This window comes from Sporobolomyces koalae, assembly GCF_050403365.1.
Source record: "Sporobolomyces koalae JCM15063 DNA, S_koalae_JCM15063T_v1_ctg5, whole genome shotgun sequence".
Lineage (NCBI taxonomy): Eukaryota > Fungi > Basidiomycota > Microbotryomycetes > Sporidiobolales > Sporidiobolaceae > Sporobolomyces > Sporobolomyces koalae.
Genome location: NW_027481766.1, coordinates 225264 through 249337, shown reverse-complemented (window position 1 = coordinate 249337; position 24074 = coordinate 225264). Strand labels below are relative to the sequence as shown.

General features: G+C 55.1%; 10 protein-coding genes across 10 annotated transcripts; 6 read left to right on the top strand and 4 right to left on the bottom strand.

Annotated features, from left to right (window-relative positions):
* Positions 1-83: 83 nt before the first annotated feature.
* On the bottom strand, positions 84-3467 carry LAS21 (mannose-ethanolamine phosphotransferase LAS21; the record flags this gene model as incomplete). The annotated part of the gene is made up of 14 exons (XM_076676679.1): positions 84-417; positions 489-690; positions 746-1165; positions 1228-1313; positions 1376-1650; positions 1708-1841; positions 1901-1959; positions 2017-2162; positions 2221-2262; positions 2325-2457; positions 2522-2661; positions 2725-3025; positions 3099-3143; positions 3238-3467. 14 exons carry the CDS (start codon positions 3465-3467, stop codon positions 84-86), a joined length of 2547 nt encoding a protein of 848 aa, XP_076536138.1.
* A 247-nt stretch (positions 3468-3714) lies between these two features.
* JCM15063_005922 (elongation factor 2) lies at positions 3715-6866 on the top strand (the record flags this gene model as incomplete). The annotated part of the gene is made up of 9 exons (XM_076676678.1): positions 3715-3733; positions 3802-3835; positions 3976-3986; positions 4052-4069; positions 4150-4350; positions 4424-4965; positions 5035-5660; positions 5737-6684; positions 6749-6866. 9 exons carry the CDS (start codon positions 3715-3717, stop codon positions 6864-6866), a joined length of 2517 nt encoding a protein of 838 aa, XP_076536137.1.
* An 806-nt stretch (positions 6867-7672) lies between these two features.
* On the top strand, positions 7673-9415 carry JCM15063_005921 (glycoside hydrolase family 18 protein; the record flags this gene model as incomplete). Its single annotated transcript, XM_076676677.1, has 8 exons — positions 7673-8093; positions 8165-8355; positions 8421-8431; positions 8495-8617; positions 8691-8907; positions 8980-9120; positions 9211-9311; positions 9382-9415. 8 exons carry the CDS (start codon positions 7673-7675, stop codon positions 9413-9415), a joined length of 1239 nt encoding a protein of 412 aa, XP_076536136.1.
* Positions 9416-9667: 252 nt separating this feature from the next.
* Positions 9668-12386, top strand: JCM15063_005920 (transcriptional repressor TCF25 family protein; the record flags this gene model as incomplete). The annotated part of the gene is made up of 7 exons (XM_076676676.1): positions 9668-9841; positions 9905-9970; positions 10033-10795; positions 10870-11110; positions 11183-11342; positions 11414-11795; positions 11878-12386. The coding sequence occupies 7 exons, from the start codon at positions 9668-9670 to the stop codon at positions 12384-12386; spliced, it is 2295 nt and encodes a 764-aa protein (XP_076536135.1).
* A 133-nt stretch (positions 12387-12519) lies between these two features.
* Positions 12520-14227, bottom strand: JCM15063_005919 (uncharacterized protein; the record flags this gene model as incomplete). The annotated part of the gene is made up of 2 exons (XM_076676675.1): positions 12520-14133; positions 14207-14227. The coding sequence occupies 2 exons, from the start codon at positions 14225-14227 to the stop codon at positions 12520-12522; spliced, it is 1635 nt and encodes a 544-aa protein (XP_076536134.1).
* Positions 14228-14555: 328 nt separating this feature from the next.
* On the top strand, positions 14556-15366 carry NUT2 (mediator complex subunit NUT2; the record flags this gene model as incomplete). Its single annotated transcript, XM_076676674.1, has 4 exons — positions 14556-14746; positions 14822-14905; positions 14973-15075; positions 15145-15366. The coding sequence occupies 4 exons, from the start codon at positions 14556-14558 to the stop codon at positions 15364-15366; spliced, it is 600 nt and encodes a 199-aa protein (XP_076536133.1).
* A 208-nt stretch (positions 15367-15574) lies between these two features.
* TRM44 (tRNA (uracil) methyltransferase) lies at positions 15575-17536 on the bottom strand (the record flags this gene model as incomplete). The annotated part of the gene is made up of 2 exons (XM_076676673.1): positions 15575-16688; positions 16743-17536. 2 exons carry the CDS (start codon positions 17534-17536, stop codon positions 15575-15577), a joined length of 1908 nt encoding a protein of 635 aa, XP_076536132.1.
* A 1788-nt stretch (positions 17537-19324) lies between these two features.
* SRF1 (phospholipase D regulator) lies at positions 19325-21004 on the top strand (the record flags this gene model as incomplete). Its single annotated transcript, XM_076676672.1, has 5 exons — positions 19325-19403; positions 19477-20135; positions 20204-20533; positions 20594-20641; positions 20714-21004. 5 exons carry the CDS (start codon positions 19325-19327, stop codon positions 21002-21004), a joined length of 1407 nt encoding a protein of 468 aa, XP_076536131.1.
* Positions 21005-21423: 419 nt separating this feature from the next.
* On the top strand, positions 21424-22015 carry JCM15063_005915 (PIG-Y family protein; the record flags this gene model as incomplete). Its single annotated transcript, XM_076676671.1, has 3 exons — positions 21424-21756; positions 21826-21927; positions 21998-22015. The coding sequence occupies 3 exons, from the start codon at positions 21424-21426 to the stop codon at positions 22013-22015; spliced, it is 453 nt and encodes a 150-aa protein (XP_076536130.1).
* Positions 22016-22287: 272 nt separating this feature from the next.
* JCM15063_005914 (uncharacterized protein) lies at positions 22288-23878 on the bottom strand (the record flags this gene model as incomplete). Its single annotated transcript, XM_076676670.1, has 7 exons — positions 22288-22609; positions 22680-22742; positions 22811-22892; positions 22954-23042; positions 23133-23229; positions 23304-23645; positions 23716-23878. The coding sequence occupies 7 exons, from the start codon at positions 23876-23878 to the stop codon at positions 22288-22290; spliced, it is 1158 nt and encodes a 385-aa protein (XP_076536129.1).
* Positions 23879-24074: the final 196 nt, after the last annotated feature.

The window sequence follows — 24074 nt, the reverse complement described above, 5'->3', positions numbered from 1 at the left end:
AAAGAAGACCGGATCTATTCTTGCAAGGGGGTTTCAATTCATATATCAGGATAAATGAGGGAGTCTTGTGTTGCACAGTTTTTTCAAAGAGTGTTCAAAACTATTAATCGAGAGAAGATTTCGTTCGTGACCAATTGAACCAAAATCCACCATACTCCTTTGTACAACACTGCTGGAGAAAACACGGTGAACGCGAACAAATGATGTCGGAAATGAAAAGCCGAAATCGCGAGCGTCGTCAAGGAACAGCTGAAGAAACTCGTCGTCAAGATCGAATGTGTGACAGGACAAGGTGTGAGTGTTCGAGTTGAAACCGAGAAGAAGATGGGACCCGAGAAGTTCGAGACGTAGGTGAGGAGCGTGACGAGGGGAAACGAGTACGCCGAGAGACCGTTGTACGCTTGCGAAAGATCGACGCTGTATAAGGGTGAACGTCATCAAGGTCAGTATAGATCCGAGTGTGACAGAGTCCGCGAGGGGAACCTTACGTTGCGAGCGAGTTGGAACCGCCGAGGGCGAAGAATGAGCACGACTGCAAAGCGACTGATAGGAATGCGAACGAGACTGGCGAAGCGTGGTTTGACAGGCGCGAAAGAGCGACGTGCTGAACCCAAAACAAGACGAAAAGTGGCGCATTCGTCTTGCGAGTGACGGTTAAAAGCAAGAGTGAAAGAATTGCGAGTCGTACGTCTGTGAACATTCGCTCAGCGGAAGTGGCTATCTGTTGGAAAGCGTCTGAACTGACTCTGAAGGTTCTGGCGAGCAGCTTGAGGAAGTCTGCGAGCGGCTAGACCCATTGCAGCCAGGCCGAAACCGCCCGCGATGTAGCTGATTCTTATGAGGAGCACTTGGCGATCGAGTCCGACTTTTTCAAGGGTTGCCGCGAGCCAGAGAGGTGCAGCTAGCAAGTCTTCCGTAACCTTGCACGCTACACCTGCAACCGCTTGGAGCGAAGTGACCGTGGCAAGGACCGCGAATGTGATCGCATGTTGCAGCAGCTCGGCCACGGACAACTTGCACTTTGAAAGCGATCGAGCGGCCACACCCAGACTGAAGAGTGAGGCTGTAGCCACGAAAATGTAGACTGCGATCGCAAATTGGACAGACAAGGCGGAATGTCGCGCAAGAGATGCAGAGATGGATCGGTTGGCAAAATCTTTCTGTCCTGTAGCGCACATCGCAAACGTCAGCCTCTTCATCGTTGACGCAGCAACCAGTTCTACATACCGTTATGCGACCAGCCGCGCATCAGGCGAATGCTGCATGCTGCAGCGATCGACCACAATCGATCGGCGAGAGCGAGCGATTTCATGCTGGATGAGAAAGGATTTCCGTCAGGCGAGAATACCAGAGAATCAAAGTACTGCTCACTCACGTGCAAGCTAGAACCACGAAAGAGGTGGCGGTGGCGAAAAACCAGAACTCGTGCTCTTCCTCGATGAAACTTGTCGCAAAGAACGAACCTAGATGGGCCAGAACAGCACCACCGACGATGACAGAGGCGGAGCTTGTAGACGGCTTGTTGATCATGTAGAAATTCCACACAGCGATCAATGCGGCGGTCGAGAATAGGATGATCGAAGCCAATAATGGTCTCATTCGATACTCGGCGAAAGAAGCGAGAAGCTCGACCTGAGCAAGTTTTAGAAACTGTCACAACCTTCGTCAGCTGAAACAACACACATTGCTGTATCTTGCGAAACCTACTGCAAGGCTGGTTTGTGCATCGACTGCTTCTTCGTGGCGATGAACTCTGTTCGCATCGAAGCGGTCAAGTAATCCTGCTGAGCGCAAGACGTCTGAAACCTGCTCTACGTTGGCCGCAACTCCGGCCGCGAGTGCTGTTCCCGTCAAAATCAGTTGATGTGATGGATACACAGCCGAGGCGGAAAAGGCGGACCAGCGGGACGGAGTCGCTCGATAGCTGAGCCAATGATCTTGCCCACCGAGTTTCTGGAACTATCGATTAGCTCTGACCCAATCTGTAGCTCTTGCCTGGGTCGACGGAGAACATACTTAGGGATTCCCAGGTCGAACAGCACGCTCAATGTCGGGACCAAGTCGACTTGTTGCACGGTCTCGTAGAATCGATACGGGCCAGACTGGACTACTGTCGAGCTTTCTGATGCCGGACCAAGTGCTGGAGAAGCGAAGACGAGAGCCTGCGTGCGACGCGTGAGATGACCGGGATGATCCTCGCACTTCGCGGGGTCAACTCACCGATGAAGTTTCAGGTTCCGTAGACCCTCCATGGTTGCCGCCCTAGGATCCTATTGTCAGCCACGAAGAAACCGTCGAGTATAAATGGGTGGAAGATCGCTCACTTCTGTCATTCCGTGATCGCCAACGAGTACAAGCAAGCTTTTCTTGCCGTCCTGCACGTCTCGCAGCTCGAGAGCTTCGAACAACCTCTGTACGACTTGGTCCATCTCCACTTGCTTCGGTTGCATCAAAAGGCTGTTGCAGTCGGAGCGAGACGTGAGTCGCCCCGTAGCATCGAGCGGCGAGAGCTCGGACTGACCTCTGAGGACCCTCGAGATGACCAACATGATCAAGTCCGAGGTAGTGCAGGATCAAGACGTCCCAGTTAGCTGTTGCAGGCTCGGAGCCCAGAAGCGAGTCGAGGTGGCGAGTGACGTTTGAATCGACCGTCCGAGTGTCCTGACGAGGGGTCAAAGCACGTTCAGAAGGTCAAAGGAAACGCACTTGGACAGAGCAACCTACCGAGACGAAAAAGCTGCTGACTCCTTCAGACCAAGCGAACCATCGGGACGGGAACAATCGAAGCCAAGTATCGTCACCGGCAAACATCAAGCGCGTCGATCCGTCTCGATGCACAAATTGGCGCAACCACGAGTCGGCAGACTCGAGTGCTGCAGTGCTGCTACCTTCGTCGGCGATGTTGAGAATCGCATCGAGGAATGTCGGGTTTGATCCCGTGGTGAGTGCCTTCAAACGGGGCAAGGTCACAGTCGGGGCCTGTGCTACAGCAGTGTAAGGCAATGCCTTGCCCGACTCGATAAGTCTGTCGACAAAGCTCGAGTGAAATCAGGTTCGAGCGAGCCGAGAGCCAGAGCAGCCGAGCTGAAGAAGCTCACGAGCGGGTAAAGTTCATGCTCGAACTGGGCCCATAGACGAAATCGCTACGAGAGACAGCGCACAGGAGGTCCCGACGGCAGCGACGACGTAAGCACAGAGTCGACAGACGCGAGAGGCAAGGGTCACAGGCAGACGGACCTTCGCAGCGCATCAACGAGCACGAAAACGAGACGCGAAAAGGGCTCCTGCGCGGAGCGCACGTGCGCAGGCGCGGCCGTCGCGCTGCGAGGCGCATACGTTCGACGTTGGGTGTAGCCTGGCACGAGCGGTTTGACCGGAAAGTATCCGCGAAAGAATGCGGCCAAGCCGGCACAGGTGAGCGCAATGAGACAGGCTCGCGCGCCGAGACGCTGTTCGGGTCGAGGCATTCAGCAATGCGAGCACATGCAAGCTCTCACGAGGCCACGATCGCGGGGTACAGGCGGTGGCGTCGACAGGGGAGACGCGCTCAGCTTGGGGTGGGAGCAGTCGCAGCGTGCGGCGGGAGGCGGGGGTGAAAAATCTTGAAAATTTCCGTCCCCTCTCCCTTTCCCTCACCCAACCTTCACGAGGTTGCTCCACCCCCCTTCTTCTTTTTCCGCCCCCTTTCCCCCCTCCTAAGAGGTTACCGCAGTCATGGTTAACTTCACCGTTGGTGAGTGCCCGCTCCCCGCTCGTCCCGGTCGTGGGCGTCGAAGCTAATCGCCTCGCATCGTGTTACAGACGAGATCCGTGGTCTCATGGACAAGCCCACCAAGTAGGTCGCCACTCTCGATCGATCATTTGACACCGCAGACAACAGAGTGTAGCCTGCTGGTGCGAGAACGCGAGGAGAACCGACCGAGAGTATGCTGACGAGAATTCTTTCCACCTCGCCCCTGCTGTGCAATCATGCAGCATCCGTAACAGTGAGTCGTGATTTCCATGCTGCTGCGATATGTGCAATTGCTGACTTGGTTTTCCCGCCTTGCAGTGTCGGTTATCGCCCACGGTGCGCCACACTTCTTCGCCTCGTCCCGGACGCTCGTTGCAGCCTAGACTTGCCCGCTGACGCTCGTTGTCCGCATGCAGTCGATCACGGAAAGTCGACCCTCACCGACTCGCTCCTTTCCAAGGCCGGTATCATCGCCTCGGCCAAGGCTGGAGACACGCGTGCCATGGACACCCGTGCCGATGAGCAGGAGCGTGGTATCACCATCAAGTCGACCGCCATCTCGATGTTCTTTGAGCTTCCCCAAGAGAACCTTGGCGACATCAAGCAAAAGACCGATGGTGAGCTGCTTGCCCTTCGCGCTCGGTGTCGCAACCGCGTCTGACTTGTTTCTTCTGCGTCGCCCTCGCCCAGGTGGAGAGTTCTTGATCAACCTCATCGACTCGCCCGGTCACGTCGACTTCTCGTCCGAGGTTACCGCTGCCCTCCGTGTTACCGACGGAGCTCTCGTCGTCGTCGACACCATCGATGGTGTCTGTGTCCAAACCGAGACTGTCCTTCGTCAGGCTCTCGGTGAGCGCATCAAGCCCGTTGTTGTCATCAACAAGGTCGACCGTGCTCTCCTCGAGCTCCAGATCCAGAAGGAGGACCTCTACCAGACCTTCGCCCGTACCATCGAGTCGGTCAACGTCATCATCTCGATGTACAACGAGGAGGCTCTTGGAGACGTCCAGGTCTACCCCGAGCAAGGTACCGTCGCTTTCGGTTCCGGACTCCACGGATGGGCCTTCACTCTCCGTCAATTCGCCAACCGCTACGCCAAGAAGTTCGGTGTCCAACCCGACAAGCTCATGGCCAAGCTCTGGGGCGACAACTACTTCAACCCCAAGACCAAGAAGTGGTCGACCAAGGCTGTCTCTGCCGACGGAGATGCCCTCGAGCGTGGTTTCAACATGGTTCGTTGCGCCTTTTCTCTCGCTGCGGCTCTCGAATGCGATCTCTGACATGATGCCTTCTTCGCACAGTTCGTCCTCGACCCCATCTTCCGTATCTTCGATGCCGTCATGAACTTCAAGAAGGACCAGATCCCCACCCTTCTCGAGAAGCTCGACATCAAGCTCACCTCGGACGAGAAGGACCTCGAGGGTAAGGCCCTCCTCAAGGTCATGATGCGCAAGTTCCTCCCCGCCGGAGACTCGCTCCTCGAGATGATTGTCATCAACCTTCCCTCGCCCGTCACCGCTCAGCGTTACCGTGTCGAGACCCTCTACGAGGGTCCCATGGACGACGAGTGCGCCGTCGGTATCCGTGACTGCGACGCCAAGGCTCCCCTCATGCTCTACGTCTCGAAGATGGTTCCCACTTCGGACAAGGGTCGTTTCTACGCCTTCGGTCGTGTCTTCTCCGGAACCGTCAAGTCGGGACCCAAGATCCGCATCCAGGGCCCCAACTTCGTCCCCGGCAAGAAGGACGACCTCTTCGTCAAGTCGATCCAGCGTACCGTCCTCATGATGGGAGGTCGCGTCGAGCCCCTCGAGGACTGCCCTGCCGGAAACATTGTCGGTCTTGTCGGTGTTGACCAGTTCCTCCTCAAGTCTGGAACCCTCACCACCTCCGAGACTGCCCACAACATGCGTGTCATGAAGTTCTCGTAAGTCTCCAGCCTAGAATCTTCCTTGCTCTGTCGCCATTCCGAAACAGGAACTCATCCATTTCGCGAACCACAGCGTCTCGCCCGTCGTCCAAGTCGCCGTCGAGGTCAAGAACGCCAACGATCTCCCCAAGCTCGTTGAGGGTCTCAAGCGTCTCTCCAAGTCCGACCCCTGTGTCCAGACCTGGATCTCCGAGACCGGTGAGCACATTGTTGCCGGTGCCGGTGAGCTCCACCTCGAGATCTGCTTGAAGGATCTCGTCGAGGACCACGCTGGTGTTCCCCTCAAGATCTCCGACCCCGTCGTCGGATACCGTGAGACCGTCACCGCCGAGTCGTCGATGACCGCGCTCTCCAAGTCGCAAAACAAGCACAACCGTCTCTACGTCACTGCTCAACCCATTGACGAGGAGGTTGCCAAGGCCGTCGAGGAGGGCAAGATCGGTCCCCGTGACGACTTCAAGCTCCGTGCCCGTGTCCTCGCTGACGAGTACGGATGGGACGTCACCGACGCCAGGAAGATCTGGTGCTTCGGTCCCGACGGTTCCGGACCTAACTTCCTTGTCGACACCACCAAGGGAGTTCAGTTCCTCAACGAAATCAAGGACTCGTGCGTTGCCGCGTTCCAGTGGGCCACCAAGGAGGGACCTTGCGCCGAGGAGATCATGCGATGCAACCGATACAACATCCTCGATGTCACTCTCCACACCGATGCCATCCACCGAGGAGGAGGACAGCTCATCCCTACCTGCCGACGTGTCGTCTACGCCGCCTCGCTCCTTGCCAAGCCCGGACTCCAAGAGCCCGTCTACCAGGTCGAGGTTCAGTGCCCCGAGAACGCCCTCGGAGGTATCTACTCGACCCTCAACAGGAAGCGTGGTATGGTCTTCTCCGAGGAGCAGCGACCGGGAACCCCCATGTACACCGTCAAGGCGTACCTTCCCGTCAACGAGTCGTTCGGTTTCACTGGAGAGCTCCGTGCCGCCACCGGTGGACAAGCCTTCCCCCAGATGGTCTTCGACCAGTACGTTTCCAAGCTGTCGCTCTTTTGATTTGTTCCAAACAACTGACTCGCTCTCCCTCTACAGCTGGCAAACCATGCCCGGAGACATCCTCGAGGCTGGAGGAAAGGCCGCTGCTCTCGTTACCGAAATCCGAACTCGTAAGGGTCTCAAGCCCGAAGTGCCCGCGCTTGACAACTTCTAGTACGTCACTTTCTCGCATCTCCTCACATCTTCGATACAAGTACTGACTGTTTGGCACCTTCTTTGCATTCCTCTTTGTGCAGCGACAAGCTTTAAGTACGTCGTAGTCGCTGCCCCTTGTCGATCCCAGCGGTCGCACGAGTTGGAACTGATTGTTTTTCCGCCCTCTCCCTTGCATTGTTTAGACAAGTACCCCATCTTCTGTGTACTGACTTGCAGCAACTTGTTAATCCCATTTGTGTTTCTCTCTCAATTTGCTTCTATCTGGCGAGCGTGAGCCTGTCCGAGAGGTCCGAGCTTTCAAAATTTGGGAAGGTCGAGGGACAATTCGCTTCTAGACTGCGCGCTTGCTCGCCTTCTTTTAGATGCTTCCTCAGCTCTGTCCCTCTGTATTGTCGTCGTGTAACGACATTATGAGCAAATCGGAGCCGTCAAGTCGCGTCTGGTCACCGAGATGGAACGCGTCGCGACCGGCCAGGATTTGTTTAGATCGCTCCAGTCACGCACTTCTTGACCCGCCCCGCTCTCTCGGTCTGTGACTTGAAGCCTCCTGCCCCCCGTCTCATACGCCTTGCGCTTGCGCCCCCCTCCTGTCTTTCAGCCAGTCGGTTCGTGCAGGCACGAGCCCGTTCCCATTTGTGCTGCTTCCTCGACTCTCGAGCCCACCTTCGCCTCGCTTGTTCGTCTCGACTGCTCAGGTCACCCCCCCTCTGTTTCTTCGCCACACCTTTCGACGTCGAATCACGCCGCTGGCAGCCAGGAATTTCCCGCACCTCTCTCACTCTTGCCTCTCCTCGCTCGTTCACGATGCATTCCCTCTTGGCGCAACTCGGCTTGATCGCCCTCGCGCTCGTTCCTTTCGTCTCGGCATCGTCCCCGGTCGTCGGTCAGTACTGGGCTGCGTACGGTGACCAACCTTCGACCGCGGTCGACTGGCAAGCTGGCGACATCGCTTACTACTTTGTCACAACCACCACCGCGACTTCGTTCGAACTCCCGGCAGATCAGTCCATCGCCGGTCTCAAAGAGTTTGTCAAAGTGACCAAGAGCAAAGGCGCCAAACCCGTCTTCTCGGTCGGAGGGTGGTCTGGATCGTTGTACTTTTCGAAACTCGTAGAAACGGACGCCAAACGCAAGGCATTCGCAAAGGATCTCTACGCTTTCATGACCAAATACGGATTCGTCGGTATCGACATGGATTGGGAATACCCGAACGGCGAGGGAATCGGTGCGTCCTACCGAGTCAGAAACACCTCACTCGAGCCTCTTTTCTGACTCTCTTTCGCAATCCGTTTCCAGGTTGCAACGCGATCTCGCCCAAGGATTCGGCCAACTTTGTCTTGTTCCTCAAAGAAGTGCGCAAGCTGATTGGCAAAAACGGTCTCTTGACTGCTGCCGTGTCGACCTCTGGCATCTTTGGACCCGAGGGAACGGCGCTCTCGTCCTTCTCGGAATACGGCACTCTTCTCGACTACCTCAACCTCATGACTGTGAGTATGTCAATTTGACCGCATCATAGACCGATCACTTACAGGTTGCCTCGTTCGCTTAATAGTACGACATTTCGTGCGTCCTGCCTGACCGTCACAAACCTTTGTTCCGATCTGACATGTTCTTTTACTGGCACAGTGGCTCTTGGTCCGAAACGACCGGCCCCAACTCGCCTTTGCGCACCTGCAAGAGCGACACGAGTGTCCAAGACGCAGTCACCCTCTGGACCTCGCGCGGGTTCCCCGCCAGCAAGATCCTTCTGTACGTGGTCTTTGACCCTCGGTTGTCGAGGCCTGCCGCTTCGTTGCTGACTCACTCAATGATTCCCTTGTAGCGGTATTCCTGCTTACTCCGTATCGTTCACGACCGCTTCGTCGACTCTCGCGAAAACCGAGATCGGGTCATACTCGTCGCAGATCTACCAAGCGTGGAACAAGGTCGTCCCGAAAGGCGCTGCAGACGACTCGAACGCACCGGTTACCGACCAATGTGGCACGACGACTTCGGGCTACACGGGTCAGTGGCAATACAATCAGATGATCTCGGAAGGTGTACGCTCCCAAGGTCTCGTCTCACCACTACAAGTGTCAGAAGTTCTGACCCTCCTGTGACAAACAAAACAGATCCTCTCGAGTGACGGGTCCAAGGGCCTCAATGGCTACAAACGCATCTACGACCAATGCTCCGAGACACCGTTCTTGTTCAACTCGGCGACGAAAGAGATGATCGTCTACGACGATGCCAAGAGTGCAGGCATCAAGGCTGTAAGCTTTCGGTCCCGTTCTTCTTGAGAACAGTCAGGGTTGGAACTGACTAGCGATGCTTGTGTCTGCTATGGGTTGATTCTTGAACAGGCATACGCTCGATCTGAAGGTCTCGGAGGAGTCATGATTTTCGACACGCGAGGCTTCACGGGAACAAACGTTGTCGCATCGATTCGAGAGAACCTCAGTATGTGTTCTCTTTGACCCACGAGGCTTCCTGCATGATTTCCATTGACACCTCGCTCTTCTGAACTTCAACAGCCGCTCGCCCATGTCGTCGTCACCGAAAGGTTAAGCGTCGCGCTTAGTACATTACCCGAGGTGATTCTGTGCTCGGAACTGTATTCTTCTGAATTTCCAGCGGCCTTCGAGGTGGCCGCTCGCTCTTTTTTGCTTTTTATTCCTTATAAACTATACGTACCGCTTCGATAGCGCACTGGAAGCCTTGTACGGATCCGTGTAACTCGCAACCATTTTGCAACTTGTCTTGGAACGAAGCGATCGTCATTGATCGAGAATTGTCCTGTCATCGTTAAACATTCACTCGATGCCGCCTCGACTCAACAAGCGTCAATTACGCGAGCTGCAAGAGCTCGAGGAGCTGGAACGATCGAAAGCGAGTTCAACGTCGGCTTTACCAACGTACGACGACATTGAATCCGAACCCGAATCCGAAGAAGACGTCGCGCCTCGTTCCAAGCCTGTGACTGGATTCGGAGCGGTCAGCGATCATTCCCTTAGCTCTAACAGAACAGTTGAAGCTCACTCGTACCCTCTGTAACAGCTCGACATCGGAGACGACGAGGAAGATGAGGACGAGCAAGTCGACCAAGTAGCCGCACCGACAAAGGTACGGCCCAGGCCTTTCATCAGGCACTCGTATGTAATTGACAATCTTGAGCGCGTTCATAGGCCAAGAAGAAGAACAAAAAGAAGAAGAAGAAGCCGACGACGACGGAACCTTTGCCTGAACCGCCAACTCTCGACTCTCCTGACCGGACAGAAGGTTCACCAGCAGCAGCAGTCGAGACACCAGCAAGGTCTCCAGCGAAGAAGAACAAGAAGAAAGCAAAGCCAAAGAAGCCCGTGCCCGCGAAGCCGGAACCCAAAGTCGACGACGGCTTGGACGAGATCGATCGCGCGCTGGCAGAACTCGCGCTCAAGAACGGTGGACAGGCTTCAGAGAACGACACGGTCGCACTCGCGAACCAGCGGATAGACCCCAAATGGGCTGCCGTCAAAGACGTCTACGCGTTCGAGACAAAGTACCTCGATTCGGACGCCGAATTGCGTCGCATGTTTGGCAGTAAAGTCATTGGCAACGCTCCAACAGCGCCACGATCGCACCTTCACGCCCGGTTCGCGAACAATCCTCACCATTCGACCTCGATCCGTCGATCGGCATCTCACCTCGCGACGCCCGAACCGGGTTGGCCTTCAGCTTCAGGCACTCTCGCCCTCACGAGCTACGAAGGTCCCGAAGCAGAATCTGACCCGTCGGGAGACTGGCACACGTTTGTGCATCCTCCGAGTTACAAGCAAGCGCAACTTATGTTTCTCGAAGTACTGCAACAAGCCGATGGGAATCGACTCTTCGATGTACTCGCGGCGCAACCGTACCACATCGATACCTTGATGCAACTCTCTGAAATGATGGCGCAGCAGGGGGATCTCGGTACGTCGCAGTTCTAACGAAAGCTTCCAATTCGCAATCAGATTCATGGTTACTGAACCCCTCTATCGATGCAGGCGCTTCCGCGACACATCTCTCCCGTGCGCTTTACGCCCTGTCAGGTCCTCTGCCAGCTACGTTCCCGAGCGGGACCTTCCGCCTGCCGTACTCTCAAGTCGAGAACCGCGCGTTCTTCCTCGGGATCGCACGACAAGTCGCAATTCTCGTCAAACGTGGCACGTGGCGAACCGCGTTCGAGTTTGCCAAGATCGCTCTCGGAACCGGAGGAGGAGACGATCCGGTTGGAATGCTGTGCTGGTTAGTCCTCTCTCTTCACGGGTCGGGATTTTCGCTTCTCGAGCTCAAGAATTCCGATTCGGCCGTGTACAGGATTGACTTCCTGGCACCGAAAGCGGGTCAGAACGAATGGTTCCTCAAATTCGTGCCGACTCTCGCAGAGGCGTACCCCGATATGCGCATCACGTGTTATCCCGGTCTCGCGTTTGCGAAAGCGCTCGTCTTGCGCAACCTTGAAGAGGAGAAGAAGGAGGTCAGTCCTCCTGACCTGTTGCCCGTGATAGGAGCCCCGAGAACGATACTGACCGTCACAACGCGCAACAGAACAACGACAAGAGTACTGCTGCGTTAACGAGTGCGATCCTTCGATTCCCGGTGGTCGCGACTCTGTTGTCCAACTCGCTCGCGTTCGATCTCCCCCCGGCACTCGTCAGTCATCGTCGAGCTCAACCTGACGGATCGTTCACAAACAACCCTTCGTACCTCGTGTCCCTCTTGTCGGAACTTTACGTCGCTCGATCGGCACCGTTGTGGAAAGATCCTGCTTCCCTCGCGTGGTTGCGCAAGACAATCATTGCGGCGACTCCATCGATCGATGATCAATCTCTCGAAGACGTTCAATTCGGAGAACGAGTGTGGGAAGAAGGGCCTTGGGGCGCTCGTGGCGTTGCACCGGCAGGAGTAATTCGTGCCGCATTCGTTTCGGGTAAAAGTCTTCCTCTTTTTTTCTTCCTCCCCGCCGTCCCTAACTAACTTTCCTCTTTCTGTACCGCTTTCCTGTTTTGTAGATCTGCCTTCAATCCGACCCTACTTGCCTCCTGCGACAAGATCGGGAACGACTTACTCGTTCGATCCAGTCCCCCCGACAAATTCGAACGCGACGTTCTACAATGACGAATATTTCTCTTCCCTCTACTCTACTACTACCACTCGTCGTCGTCGTACCCAACAACAACAACAACAACAACAACAACGAGGAGGAGGAGGAGGAGATGTCGCAGCTGCTATGAGAGATGGATTGGCGAGAATGTTGGGAATCGGTCAAGGTGCTGGAGCGGTCGATCTCACTCCTGAATTGAGAGAAGAGTTGATGAGAGAACTTGAAATGTTGGGAGGTGCTCAAGGAGGTATGCCAGGTGGATTCGGGAACCAAGACGATGAAGAAGAAGAAGAAGGGGAGGATGAGGAAGGTTACGAGGACGAGCAAGATGAGGATGGACAGGAAAGGATTGATCAGACTCGGAACCTTTTGGGCAGATTGGGTGCTTTGTTTGGTGCCGGAGGTGCAGCACCCTGAGATCAATAAACAGAGATTGGTTTCGGATGAAAATATTACAATGCTCAACAACAACAGGAGGAAGAGAGCAACTTCCTTCGTAAACCGAACCCGAGGCTATGTGAGAATCAGGGAACAAAAAATGGACCACTCTTCACGGCGCAATGACGACATTGACCCATTGTTCGAGGTCCTCTTGTGGTCTCGACTGCAACGACACTTGGCTTTTCCTACGATCAAACAAGTTGAACTTTGAAGACAGAGATCGAGTAAGACTCGTTCTCCTGTTTGCCTGTGTTCTCCTGTTTGCCTGAGTCGAAACTTGGTCATGACAATCGAGACTCTGTTCTTGATTGGTGCCTGCACTCGGGTTCTTGCTCGATCGAAAGATGGACCACGACGAAGACGAAAACGTGTCGCTCCTCGACAATCGTTTCGACCGAACGAACCCTCGAATCGTGTCTGAACTGTTGTTGTTGCAGCGTTCGACCGCCCCAAATCGATCTCCAAACTTGCCCGTGCCTTTGCCCGCTTCGACGAATCGACTCGGTTTCAACAAATCCCACTTGCTCACTCGAAACGGTTTCTCGAGCGGAGTCTTGGGTGCCGGCAAGTGGTTCAGATCGTACGTGAACAAGGTCGCTTGAGAAGGTTTCAACTGCAGGTGAGGAGGACGAGAACTAGTTCGGTTCCAGTCTTTCGTCGAGTACGAAGCCGAGAGTGGACGAGTCGAAGGTGGACGGGGTATCGTCGAAGGCAGGCGGGGCCGAGAGAGTTGCGGATAGAGAGTCGACGACGGGGATTCGAGGGGAGGCAGTTGGGCGGCGATCGAGCGAGACGACAAGAGGGAAGCTACGACTATTTCGGTTGCCGACACGGACGGGAACAGGTCGCCTGAATCTTCGTGCTCACACTCGAATTCGTGGTCGAAGCCTTCGTCGTGCAGCACGAGCGAGGGTGTGTAAGATCGCTGCAGATCGAGGCGCGACGCGGTCGGGGAGACGTAGCGCGAGATGCCCGACACGGTCGAGCGGTACCATTCGTCACTGTCGTCGTTGTCGCCGCTGACTAGTGGGTTGTGCGGCTGGGCGTCGAGGTTGTAGCTAGTCAGGAGACTCCTGCTCCGCCTGCGCGAGGCGGGACTGTCGATTGCATGAGGTGGCGACGAGGGGAGAGCTGGCTGTGTCTGCAGCAATTGAGAGTGCTCGGGCGTCGGACATGTTTCGACGAGCTGGACGAAGCGGGGTGGGGCTGGTGGGGTCCAAGCGGGTTCGTGCGAGGTGGCGTCGCGAGGGCTCAGGTCCGACTTAGGAGGGGTCGATGACAGCCATGCGAGGGGTCGATCGTCGCGGTCTCCTGGAGTGGAAGGGAACGAGGTGTCTGGAGTGTCCGGAATGTCGTCGTGGTCGTCGGAGCGCGAAGAGGTCGTGCAGATGCTAGACCTAGAGCGTGCAAGCTCAAGCTCGAGCTCAATCCCACACGCGTTCTCGTTCTCGTTCTCGCGGTCGTGGTCATGGTCATGAGTGGCATGCTCATGTGCGGTGACAAAGGTCTCGTCGGGATGGCCGTCTTCGAGCTCGGGGCATTCGGCGACCGGAGTACATTCCCTCCTCGCCCATGCATCGGTTGAGATGGGCGAGACCGGACGGGGTCGGGGTCGAGGTGCGCTCGAGGAAGCGGGCGAGAGGTCGAGATGTTCGCGAAAGGTCGAGCGCGGCAGCTGGGTACGCTGCGAACGAGGATTCGACTTGAACAGGCTCGAGATGGACTGGGAGAGCAGGCCGAGTGTAGGTTCAGGCTGTGCGAGAGGCAGAGTGGATCGAAAGTTGAGTGAAACTTACGCGGGTCAGGTTCGAGGACATGGAGCGCGTCGACTGCCGTTCTCGCGCCATCGGGATCCTGTTTGTGTATGTTGCTGCCGTTCGAGCGAGGCGACCGAGGCGGAAACGCGCGTGTTGAGCGGTGCGAGTGCGATCGAGTTCGAGGAATGTGGTTCGAACAACGTCTCGAGAGTCGATCTCGTGACTGGAATGTCGATTGGCTCGAGGAATCTGTACGCTCAAAGATTCCTACTCGGTGCGAGGCATGCGCTCGCGAAGGTAGGTCACAAGTCGCGACGAGGGCAAAGCGCTCGCTTCGAGTAGACTCTCTCTCCCTCTCGGATCCGCTTCCCTCGCAGACACGACCAGCATGACAGCAGAAGCTCCACCTCCACCTGCGACAGCGAGGCCGAGACTCGCGATCGAGCACTCGCTCGAGCACCTACTGCAATCACTGCTCGAACTCGGCATCTGCGCGTCCGACGTGCAGGAGACCGCACTCGAGTCGCACCCGGACGGAGTCGCAGCGGGTCATCCGGGTGGGCTCATCGGCCGCAAAGCGTGCGCCCGCAGGGTATTGAGCCTCGGTCCATTCCATCTCGACTGACTCGCTCGCTTCCCCTTCTTTCGAGACAGCGCGCAAACTGTCGACAGCCTCGCTCGCTTGCATGCAATCAAGGACACCGTCCACGACGTCATGATCCCGCTCGAGGTCATCTCGTGCGTTCTCCTTGCCTCTCCTTGTCTCCCCCCACTCGCAGCTTCTCAACTCGAGTGTCCGTCACAGCTCGGTCGATCAAGGGCGTAATCCTCACTTGTTCACGAAAGACTTTGTCGAACGACTCTCGGGCGAGAACATGTACACGAACGGCATCCTGTCTGCCGTCACCGTGCGCTACTCCCCTTTTGCCTTCCCCTTATAAAGAGGTTCTCCTCTCTGATCTCGCCTCGCTTCCCAGGACTACCGAGACCTGTTGACCGAACAGATGAAGGACGCATTCCCCGACTTGGCCACGGCGCTCGGTCCGACTCGCGCTGCTCTCGACGAAACCACGAACGGCACTCATCCCGTAGAGAACGGCGCCAGCAATGGTCAACCCCACGATGAACGTGACCCCGCCGTCATCAACGGGAATGGGAACGCACACGCAACTCACGATGTCGAAATGGCCCAATCGTGAGCGTCTATCGAGATCGCAGCGAACCATGCGGGACGCCAGGCTCGCCGACTCGAATCTGCTCGACAAGCGAGGCCTTCCAGATCATCAATTCGAACAAGCCCACCCTGGTGCCTTGTCCAACTCGCACTCTATCGAGATCAACACGACTTGCACCACGGGTTGTCTATCCCTTTCTCCCGAACCGGATTGAACATCTTGTCCCTCTTCGCTAGTGATCTCCCCGAGTGCCTGCATTCCCTTCCGGTACTCGCGCTTGCCATCCTGCTTGACCTGCTTTCCGTTCGACCTCGTTCACCAACCGTTCGACTTGGTTCCTCGTCGTTCGTTTCCACTTGTCGTGGTCGTTCCCTCCGTCCTGTACTACCTCCCACACTCGCTTCCTCCCGACCATGCCGAAATTCTTCGTGCTTGGAATTCGCAGCGCTTCCCGTTCGGGAACGAACCCGCACAGGAGCGTCAAATGGGCCAAGTACAACTGGTAACTCGAGTAGCGAGATTTCTCCTCGATCGAACTCGGGTGAGGTCGATAGAACGGTTGCAACAAGTCATGAACCCTCCCTTCAGTCTCGGTAATAGTAGTCGTCGTCGTCGAAGGGTATGGCGGGAGAGAATCGAGAAACGGTCGAGGGATCACATAGGTTTTCGATTCGTACCTCCCGTACAACTCGTGCAAACAACACGGGATGTTGACAAACGCTGAATCGAGAGTCGTGGCCGAAAACAATGGGATCCATGGAGTCAATTCGTCGGCATGGTTCCCAATCAAGAACGAACTCGGAGGAAAGTATGAAGCAGCATCGGAGGAAGACGATTCGAGATTGGTTCGAACGATCGTTGGAGGGGACAGGGAAGTCACTCGTAGGTCGGGTCGAGGTTCGTACACCAACCACGATTTGCGAGCTCGCAAATCGAGACCATACCCTTTGTACCCTTCGGCGTTCAAAAGGTACACGCTACTCGGAGAAGCCCCAACTCTTTCGGTCAGTGCCTTTTTGGGAGAGAAAGAGAAGAAAAAGACGACGACGACTTGCAGTAACCCATTGCCACATCCGATATCGACAAACCCTCCTCGAGGTTCGGCACGATCAGTCGAGGATCGAGGTTCGGACCCAGGTTCGAGAGGGTACATCTCTTGCCAGAGACAAATCAACCACGCACAGATCGCGACGTCTTCAAACACGTGTTTCGAAGGGTCTGTTTTTTCGGCCCAACTCGTCGCGAGGAACCTGGGGAACGTGATTCGAGGTGAAGGGTCGTCAACGTTTAGAATCACTTGCCTTTTTCGATTATATTGCATCGCGACAAAAGTCTCGGGTCGGTAACTGATTGTCGGTCCCGTGATCGGGGTTTGAGCAAGAAAAAGAAAAAAAACTCACGAGTATTTCGATTTGAGAGTCTGGTACACATCTTGTACTCGTTGTTTCGGGACGAGCAAGTCGTGATGGATACGTTTCTCGAACCCTGTGTTCGTGCCTTTCGACATCTTGTCAATCGCTTTCAGGAGCGAGAGACTCGTCCGGAACAATCGGTCTTGAGGATCGAGCGGAGCACACAAGGTCGAATGAGGCAGAGGGACAAGGTCGATCCGGAGAGTTGAACCGGTTGTTGACGATGAGGAGAGATTAGCCGGGAGGTACCTGAACGCGAGAGCTGCCGCTTGGGGATGATAGTACGGAGGTTCGACCTTGCCCGTTTCTCGCTCGAGCAATTCAAGGTCGACGACAAACAAGACGAGCATCTCGGTTGACGGCTCGAGATTCGTCGACGGGTGTCGACGAGTGTAGAACAAACATTCTTGTTCCATCGAGTGGTCGAATTGAGGTCGTTTCGGAAGAATCTTGCGTCGGATTCGTCTCACGAGGTCGTAACCTTCAACTTCGTACCCAGTAGAGGTCTCCCTAGCCTTGCCCTTGTCGTGCTCAAGAGCGGTCTCGTCGAACTTTTGGTCCTCGAGGATGTCTGCCCGCAGGATCGTCGAGGAAGAGTGTTCGGGATAATGTACGAGGTTGACGAGAGTGCTCTCGAAGCATTCGAGCGGGTAAGGAGACGCCGGGATCGAATGCACGGGGATCCAAGATGAGAAAGTGGGCGCAATGGTGGTCGAGAGATTCGGCACCGGGTGGGGTGTGTTTGCACCGAGAGGCATAGCTTGCGAATTTGGTGCCGGCATCTTGTTGCAGTCGCGAGTCGAGGCAGACGTAGGCGCGCTTGAAGATCCTGATTATAACTCACTTGCAAATTGTCGCGAATCGAATACGCGGCGCGAAGTGTGCATCAAGTCCAACATTTCCGATCATCTGATTCTTCATCAATCCCAAACACGCGGACGCAGCGGCTCCCAAGCAGCTGCAAGGTCCTGATCTCCTCGAGTTTTGCGCAATGATCATTCAACATGATTTCGACATGCGCTCGTACCCCTCAGCTTGCAGTCATCCACTAGAGGCAGCATACTCGTGGTGAGCAGGTGTGTCTCGAGCCCATGGTTGAGAGCCGGGCTACGCCGCGAGTGCGACCAATTGCCCGTGCTTGTGCTCATTTCCCGCGCCGATCGATTGCACTGCGACGAACCCTGTCAGCCTTGATTCATCTGGCTCAGCGATACCTCCCGAGTGTCAAGCTGGCAGCTGTAGATCGCTACTCTGCGCGATGCACGGCCAGTAGCAATGGCTGTCAAGGCTATCTTGGTGCAGTTGCTGCTGGTCATGAAACCGAATTTGTATGACTCCCTTCCCGAGCGTATGAGCGTCTCAAGCTAACTCTGAAATTGGAGCGACATGCCGAGCGGTTGTAGGCTGGTTGTGCGTGGCTATAATAGCCAGGTTGAAGACGTGAAATCTCGGTCTTGCTGATGCGAGAGAGGTGTGCGCTCACGATGTTTCCGGCTTGAGTGCACGCGCATAGTCTTCATCCCGTATTTTCTTGACAGCAGAGCACCTTGGGTACCCAGCTCAGCGAAGTTGTGCCTTGACTATCATCCCGCTCTAGTGCGTCGAACCCGGCAAGCTCGCTTCTACCCAAGTTCACAGCTCCAGATTCCGACCTCCTCCTCGATGAAGCTGGCTACGTCCGCCGGAGTTGATGCTAGGCCACTGACCTACATGAAAATCCGTGAATCTCGTCTCCGAGCCAACTCCAGCCTCAAAGTAAATAGAAATTCAAGCTGGCACTTGGTGTCGGAAACTACAAGGCGTGAGGTCTACAGAGAAGACTTCGAGTTTCGCGAGGCCGTGGGAGAGAAGGTGGAGAGACCCCTAGAAACCAAGCTCATACGAGCCTCGGTGGAGTATTAACTCTCATCGTAGTAGCAAGCGCACTTGCACAAGAGAGCATCTCTTCCATCGCAGAGTTCGCACATTATACAGATTGTGATCACCTTCCCAGCGGTTCGGGACAACATGGTCCTTCAAATTGGTGACGGTTGTAGAACAGAAAGAGCACTTTCACTCGCCCTGGTTCAACGTAGCTTGTTGGACAAATCCTGAGGATCGCGGCTCTTAGCAAGGGGTATCTACACCGATCTCTGTCTCGCCACCCTCAAATGTTTAGCAAGGAATCGCCAGAAGCCGTGCTTGAGCTTATAATCCGGGTCAAAGCGGCACCGTTGGACGTCTTTTTCCTTGTCGCGAGCCGTCTCTCCAAAGTCTTGAAGCGAAGCACCCGAGCATATAACATTGCACGGGTCGTACGGGAGCTGACCACCCGAGTCTTGGTACCGGTTCGCTGCTGAAGCTGTTTTGTCTCGCATTTTCAGCTTTTTCACGAAATTCGCAGCAGTCGAAGTGGAACAGATTTTGCCAGCTCTATAGAAGACGACCTAACCTACAAAAAGCTAATGCGATGAGCAGAGGTCCCGCAATGGTGGAAAAAACACCGCCTTGGTTAAATTTCGGAGACGTTAGCTAACGTTAGACGTTGTAGACGTAATTTATCCTCTCGCACTCTTCATCGCGCACGCAGGATGAGCATCGGGTACAACTACGAGCCTGAAGAGGCTTGGACGTTCCCGGTGGGCCAACGCCGCGTCGTGACAGCTCCCCGTAGGCTCATCATTCCGCAGGAATCCAGCACCACACAAACCGTGCACTCTGACCACTCGAAACTGAGAAACAGCATGGGCGCGTAATCTGCCTCCGGATGAGCTATCCGACGACGACGAGCACTACGAAGCGGCGACCGATCCGTCCCCACGTCGACCAAACAACCTCCCGCGTCGATCGCTTTCATCCGTGTTCCGCCAGAACCGCAGCGCTTCGTTCTCGGACCCATCCACGAGAGTCAACAGCGACTCGAACAACGTAGCCACCTTGCCCACCCCCCGCGCCTCGACTTCTTCATCTTCTCCGGTACCTCGTCTCGATGACCCCTTGCGGTCACCTGAACCTGCGCACAACAATCCAGCCTCGACGACAATCCATCGACAACACTCGATCGCGACCGCTGCCCTCGGCGGAGACAAAGGCTGGTGGACGTTCACCCTGCCGACGAAATACCTCGACCGAGTTCACGGATACATTCACCCGAAAGAATGGAACGAGAAAGGGAAAGAGCGTGTAGACTCGCGGGACGGGATGGGAGTCATGAGCGAAGACGAGGAGGACGCAAGGTCGCTCACCTCGCAACGGTCCAGAAGATCGGGATGGTCGATGCGATCCGGCCGGAGACCGTCGAAAATGCGCGAGCAGGACAAGAGGGATTATCATCGCAAGATGTCGCAGAGTATGAAGATCAATCTGGGCCCGCCAAACATCTTCTCGATCAACCAGGCAACCGTGAGCTATTTTCCTGCGTCTCTCGTCTGCACGGCGAAACCTGATCCGATTGTTTTCTTCTTCTTCAGACCCCGGGTTGGGCGTCTCCCTGGCAGCCGTTTGAACGCAGCGAAGACGATCGTCGCATGCAAGATCCGTTCGACATTTCGCAGCAACAAACTGCTGCAGTCGAAGCATCCCGCAAATCTCGATTCGAGAATTTTATCCTACACAACCCGTTCTCGCCTCTTTTCTTCCGCATCATCAATCTCGTACTCGTGACGTGTACGCTCGCGCTCGCCGGTCACATTCGCAGACAGGAGGAACACGCAGGCGTTGTTGGCGTGATCGGAACTTCGACCCTGTTTGTCCTGACGATCGCACCTCTCGCAATCATTCACATTTTCGTTACACTCTATGTGAGCCTTTGATCAACGCCAACGCAGGCAGTGACCCCACTGACCCCATGGATCGTTCAGATTGAATATTTTGGTGCCCCGATCGGTCTATGGCAGATTCGAACCAAGGTCAGCTCAGTTCCTCACGAGAAGACAGCGAAGGACCGAATGCTGATGAGTGGCGACGGTTTGATTGTACAGATGTTCTATACCCTCACCGACCTCGTCTTGATCTGCCTCTACTCGGCGGCATTGTCGCTCAACCTCGACGACCTGTTCACCTCGTCCCTCGAATGCACGGCATACACACCGTATCAGAGGTACAGCGCGCCGTCATCGGTCGGAGTCGCCGGAATCGGAGGCAGTCTCGCGAACCAGATCTGTTCGCAACAGATTGCCCAAGTCGTGTTCATCTTCCTGTCCGTGTTCATCTACCTCGCAGTCTTGATCATCTCGTTGTTCCGGATATTCAACAAGGTATCGCGCAAGTAATGTCTCCCGTCCTCCTTCCACCTCTCGATGTTCATGTTTTACTCGATTCCCACGATTCTTTTCACCCTCCTAATTTGCGATCGTCTGGTTTCTCTGTCTGCTTGTACATCATCTGCAAAAAGCTGTTCCCTCCTTTGCAAACCATTCGCTTTCCCGCAGTTGTTGGTGCATGAGTTAGACTGCTGCAGTGATCAATTAATTTCAGAAGTCTCGATAAACGATCTCTGTCGTGACGCGCCTGGCGCTTTCTTAAGCGACAAGATGACATACAACACTTGAGGCTCGATGCAGAGCGCGGACGACTCGACTTTGGGCTGTGCTCGACGAAAGTGCACCCCACATGATATCGAGGAGTAAAGCTCTCTCGGTCCTCCTTGTCATTCTCTACGTCAACTTACCGCATCGTCGATTCGGGATGAATGATCCGCACTCGCTCACAAGCTGCGTCGAACGCTCATAGTGCGACAAAGAAGAAGCCTCGTACCGGAACGCTGATCGACACAACCGCCATTCCTCCTACTTCGAGCGCAACGCAGGATCTCCGCGTGCCGACACCTTCATCGCGTTCAGACACGACGAGCAATCGCAATCACGATCGAGTCGAGACCGACGAAGCTGTCGATCAAGACAACGATGATGGACGCGAGATGATCAGATGTGGGTACATCCTGCTCATTGGCTCGTGCACGAGTCTCTTCTTTGGCTTGTGGAGTATCATGATCGGTCCTTCTGTCCAGACAGAGGGATTCGGCGTGAGTCTCACAGTTTTCTCCCGGAACGAGATCTGAACTTGACTAAACTTGTCTCGATCTTGAAAACAGCTGCTTCATACGATGGCACAAGACACGTATTACAAGTACCTAGCCGTCCTGTCGATTCCAGTGACGACGTGTTTCGTCATTGTCAATTGGTGGGGACTCAAGGTCTGCTTCTTTCCCCTCACGGCGTGCTGCGTTGTTCATTTTCGATTAAACTGCTTCGAACGCGCTCCAGATCTTTCGCCATGCCTGAGGACTGTATATCTCTAGAATTTGCAGCTTCTTCGGGCTGGAATATCCTCATAGTATCTCGACGTTTGAACGTGCGCAACTTCGCAGACCAATCAGAGAGGAACAAAATGCATGTAATACAACCGCCAATAGAACAGAGATGGAAAAGACATCAAAGCAGGTGTGATCTGAAAATTACGTGAGTAGGTCGAGTTGAAATATCGAAAAGGAAAATGAGCCGAGCACAGAAGACATGCCATGAAAGAGTGGTGAAGTTGTCGGTTACCCGCTTGCTCACACCATCTTGCCATTCGCGAGCAACTGAGCCAACATGACCTCGATGCGATCGAGCTGATCCTTCTCGACCGTGTTGGCCAACGTTCGGTTGATACTCTCGTTGTCGCCACCTCCCATGTGCGATCCACACCGAGATTGAGGGATCATGAGCATGTTGGGAGCCATACCGGGATCCGTCGACATGCCGAATGCCATGCGTGGAGCCGAAGGGGACGGCGCCATGAGCGCGGCGGAAGGGGCCTGCATCGGCGGGCTGATTGCGCATGCCTTGCCATCGCCGTCGCAATCGGGTCCGAGGCACGTCTCGTACTCGAGGAACCTGTAGTATACCACTCTCAGCCTCTTGTCGTCTCTCGTTAAGAGAATTGGTCTGGGAGGAAAAGGCTAACTTGATAAAGAGGTAGAATCCACTCGCGATGATGGCACCCAGTGCAGGGCCGACCCAGTAGATGCTGTAAAAGGCAAAGCCTCAAGTCAGTGTAATTGATCAATCGATTGGAAGCACGGAAAAGAAACATACTAGTGGTAGTGAACGAAAGAGCCCGTGACGACGGCAGGTCCGAACGCACGCGCAGGGTTGACAGCTCCTCCCGTGAACGCAACTGTCAAGAAGCTCCGATGGTCAGGAGTGCAGAGCTCAGAGAGGGACTGATATGAGCTTGCCTCCAAGCATCTCGGCGATGAAAAGCGCCAATCCGATTCCGATTGGCGCGATGAAAGTTGAACGGTTCTTCTCAGCGGCAAGGAGCAGACTGCAGCGAATCATTAGAGTATCAGCTTTACTGTTACTTCGCAGGAAAGCGATGAGGTAAGAGCGCAGTATCACAACAGCCCCAACGTACATGGCCATGAGTAGCATGCTCGTGAGAAACATTTCGATAAACACACCGCGTACGATCGAAGTATTTGCCGAGAGAGTGGTCTGCACGTTGAAGGATCCTGATCACAATAGGGTTATTGGCTCAATTTCCGTCACACTTTCCAACGTGGTAAGTCCGGACGCCTCGACTAACCTGGAAGAAGCGCATAGACGACTGCCGAACCAGCGATACCTCCCGCGATTTGGGAAATGACAAGAAGGATTGCCCGGAGCGGCTTGACAGCTCCGATGAGCCACATCGAGAGCGTGACAGCCGGATTGAACAATCCACCCGAGACTCGGAAGAAGATCCAGACATTGACCGCGAGCGAGAGACCGAACGAGAGTGCGATGTAAAGCAAGTTTGAAGTGTTGACGACGGCCGCAACAGAATCCCCTGGGGCGTCGGCAGAGCGGGTCGTGCCTCCTGCGATCGCGGTCGAAGCGCGAGATGCGACATCGGCACCTCCAAGCGCGAAAATCAGGAAGAGCGTTGCTGTTGTACCACCGCCGCCAAGGTCAATATTCAGTCCTTGTCGTGAAGGGGTTCTGAGGACGACACGTACTTCCAACGAATTCACCGACCATGGCGATAAAGTGGTTCTTGAGCTTGTATTTCGTCGTCCCTGGTTCCGCTTTCAACGCTTCATACCAGCGTTTCTTGACGGTATCAACAATCACTGTAGGCTTTTCAGAATTGCAGCGGTGGAGAGGGAGGTCGGCAGACATGGTGACGTCGTCTCGCTCAAGAGTAGTTGAAAGTTCGGTAGAACAGGATAGAGGGAAAGGTGAAAAGGGAAGACCCTCGAACAGAACAGGGTGTCCTCAAAAACTGCTTTTCGAGTTGAATGATCGTCTCTTCTCTTTTTCGGAGAGCGAGCGGACACCTGATAGGGTTTTCGCGACAGTCGAGATCACAATTTGT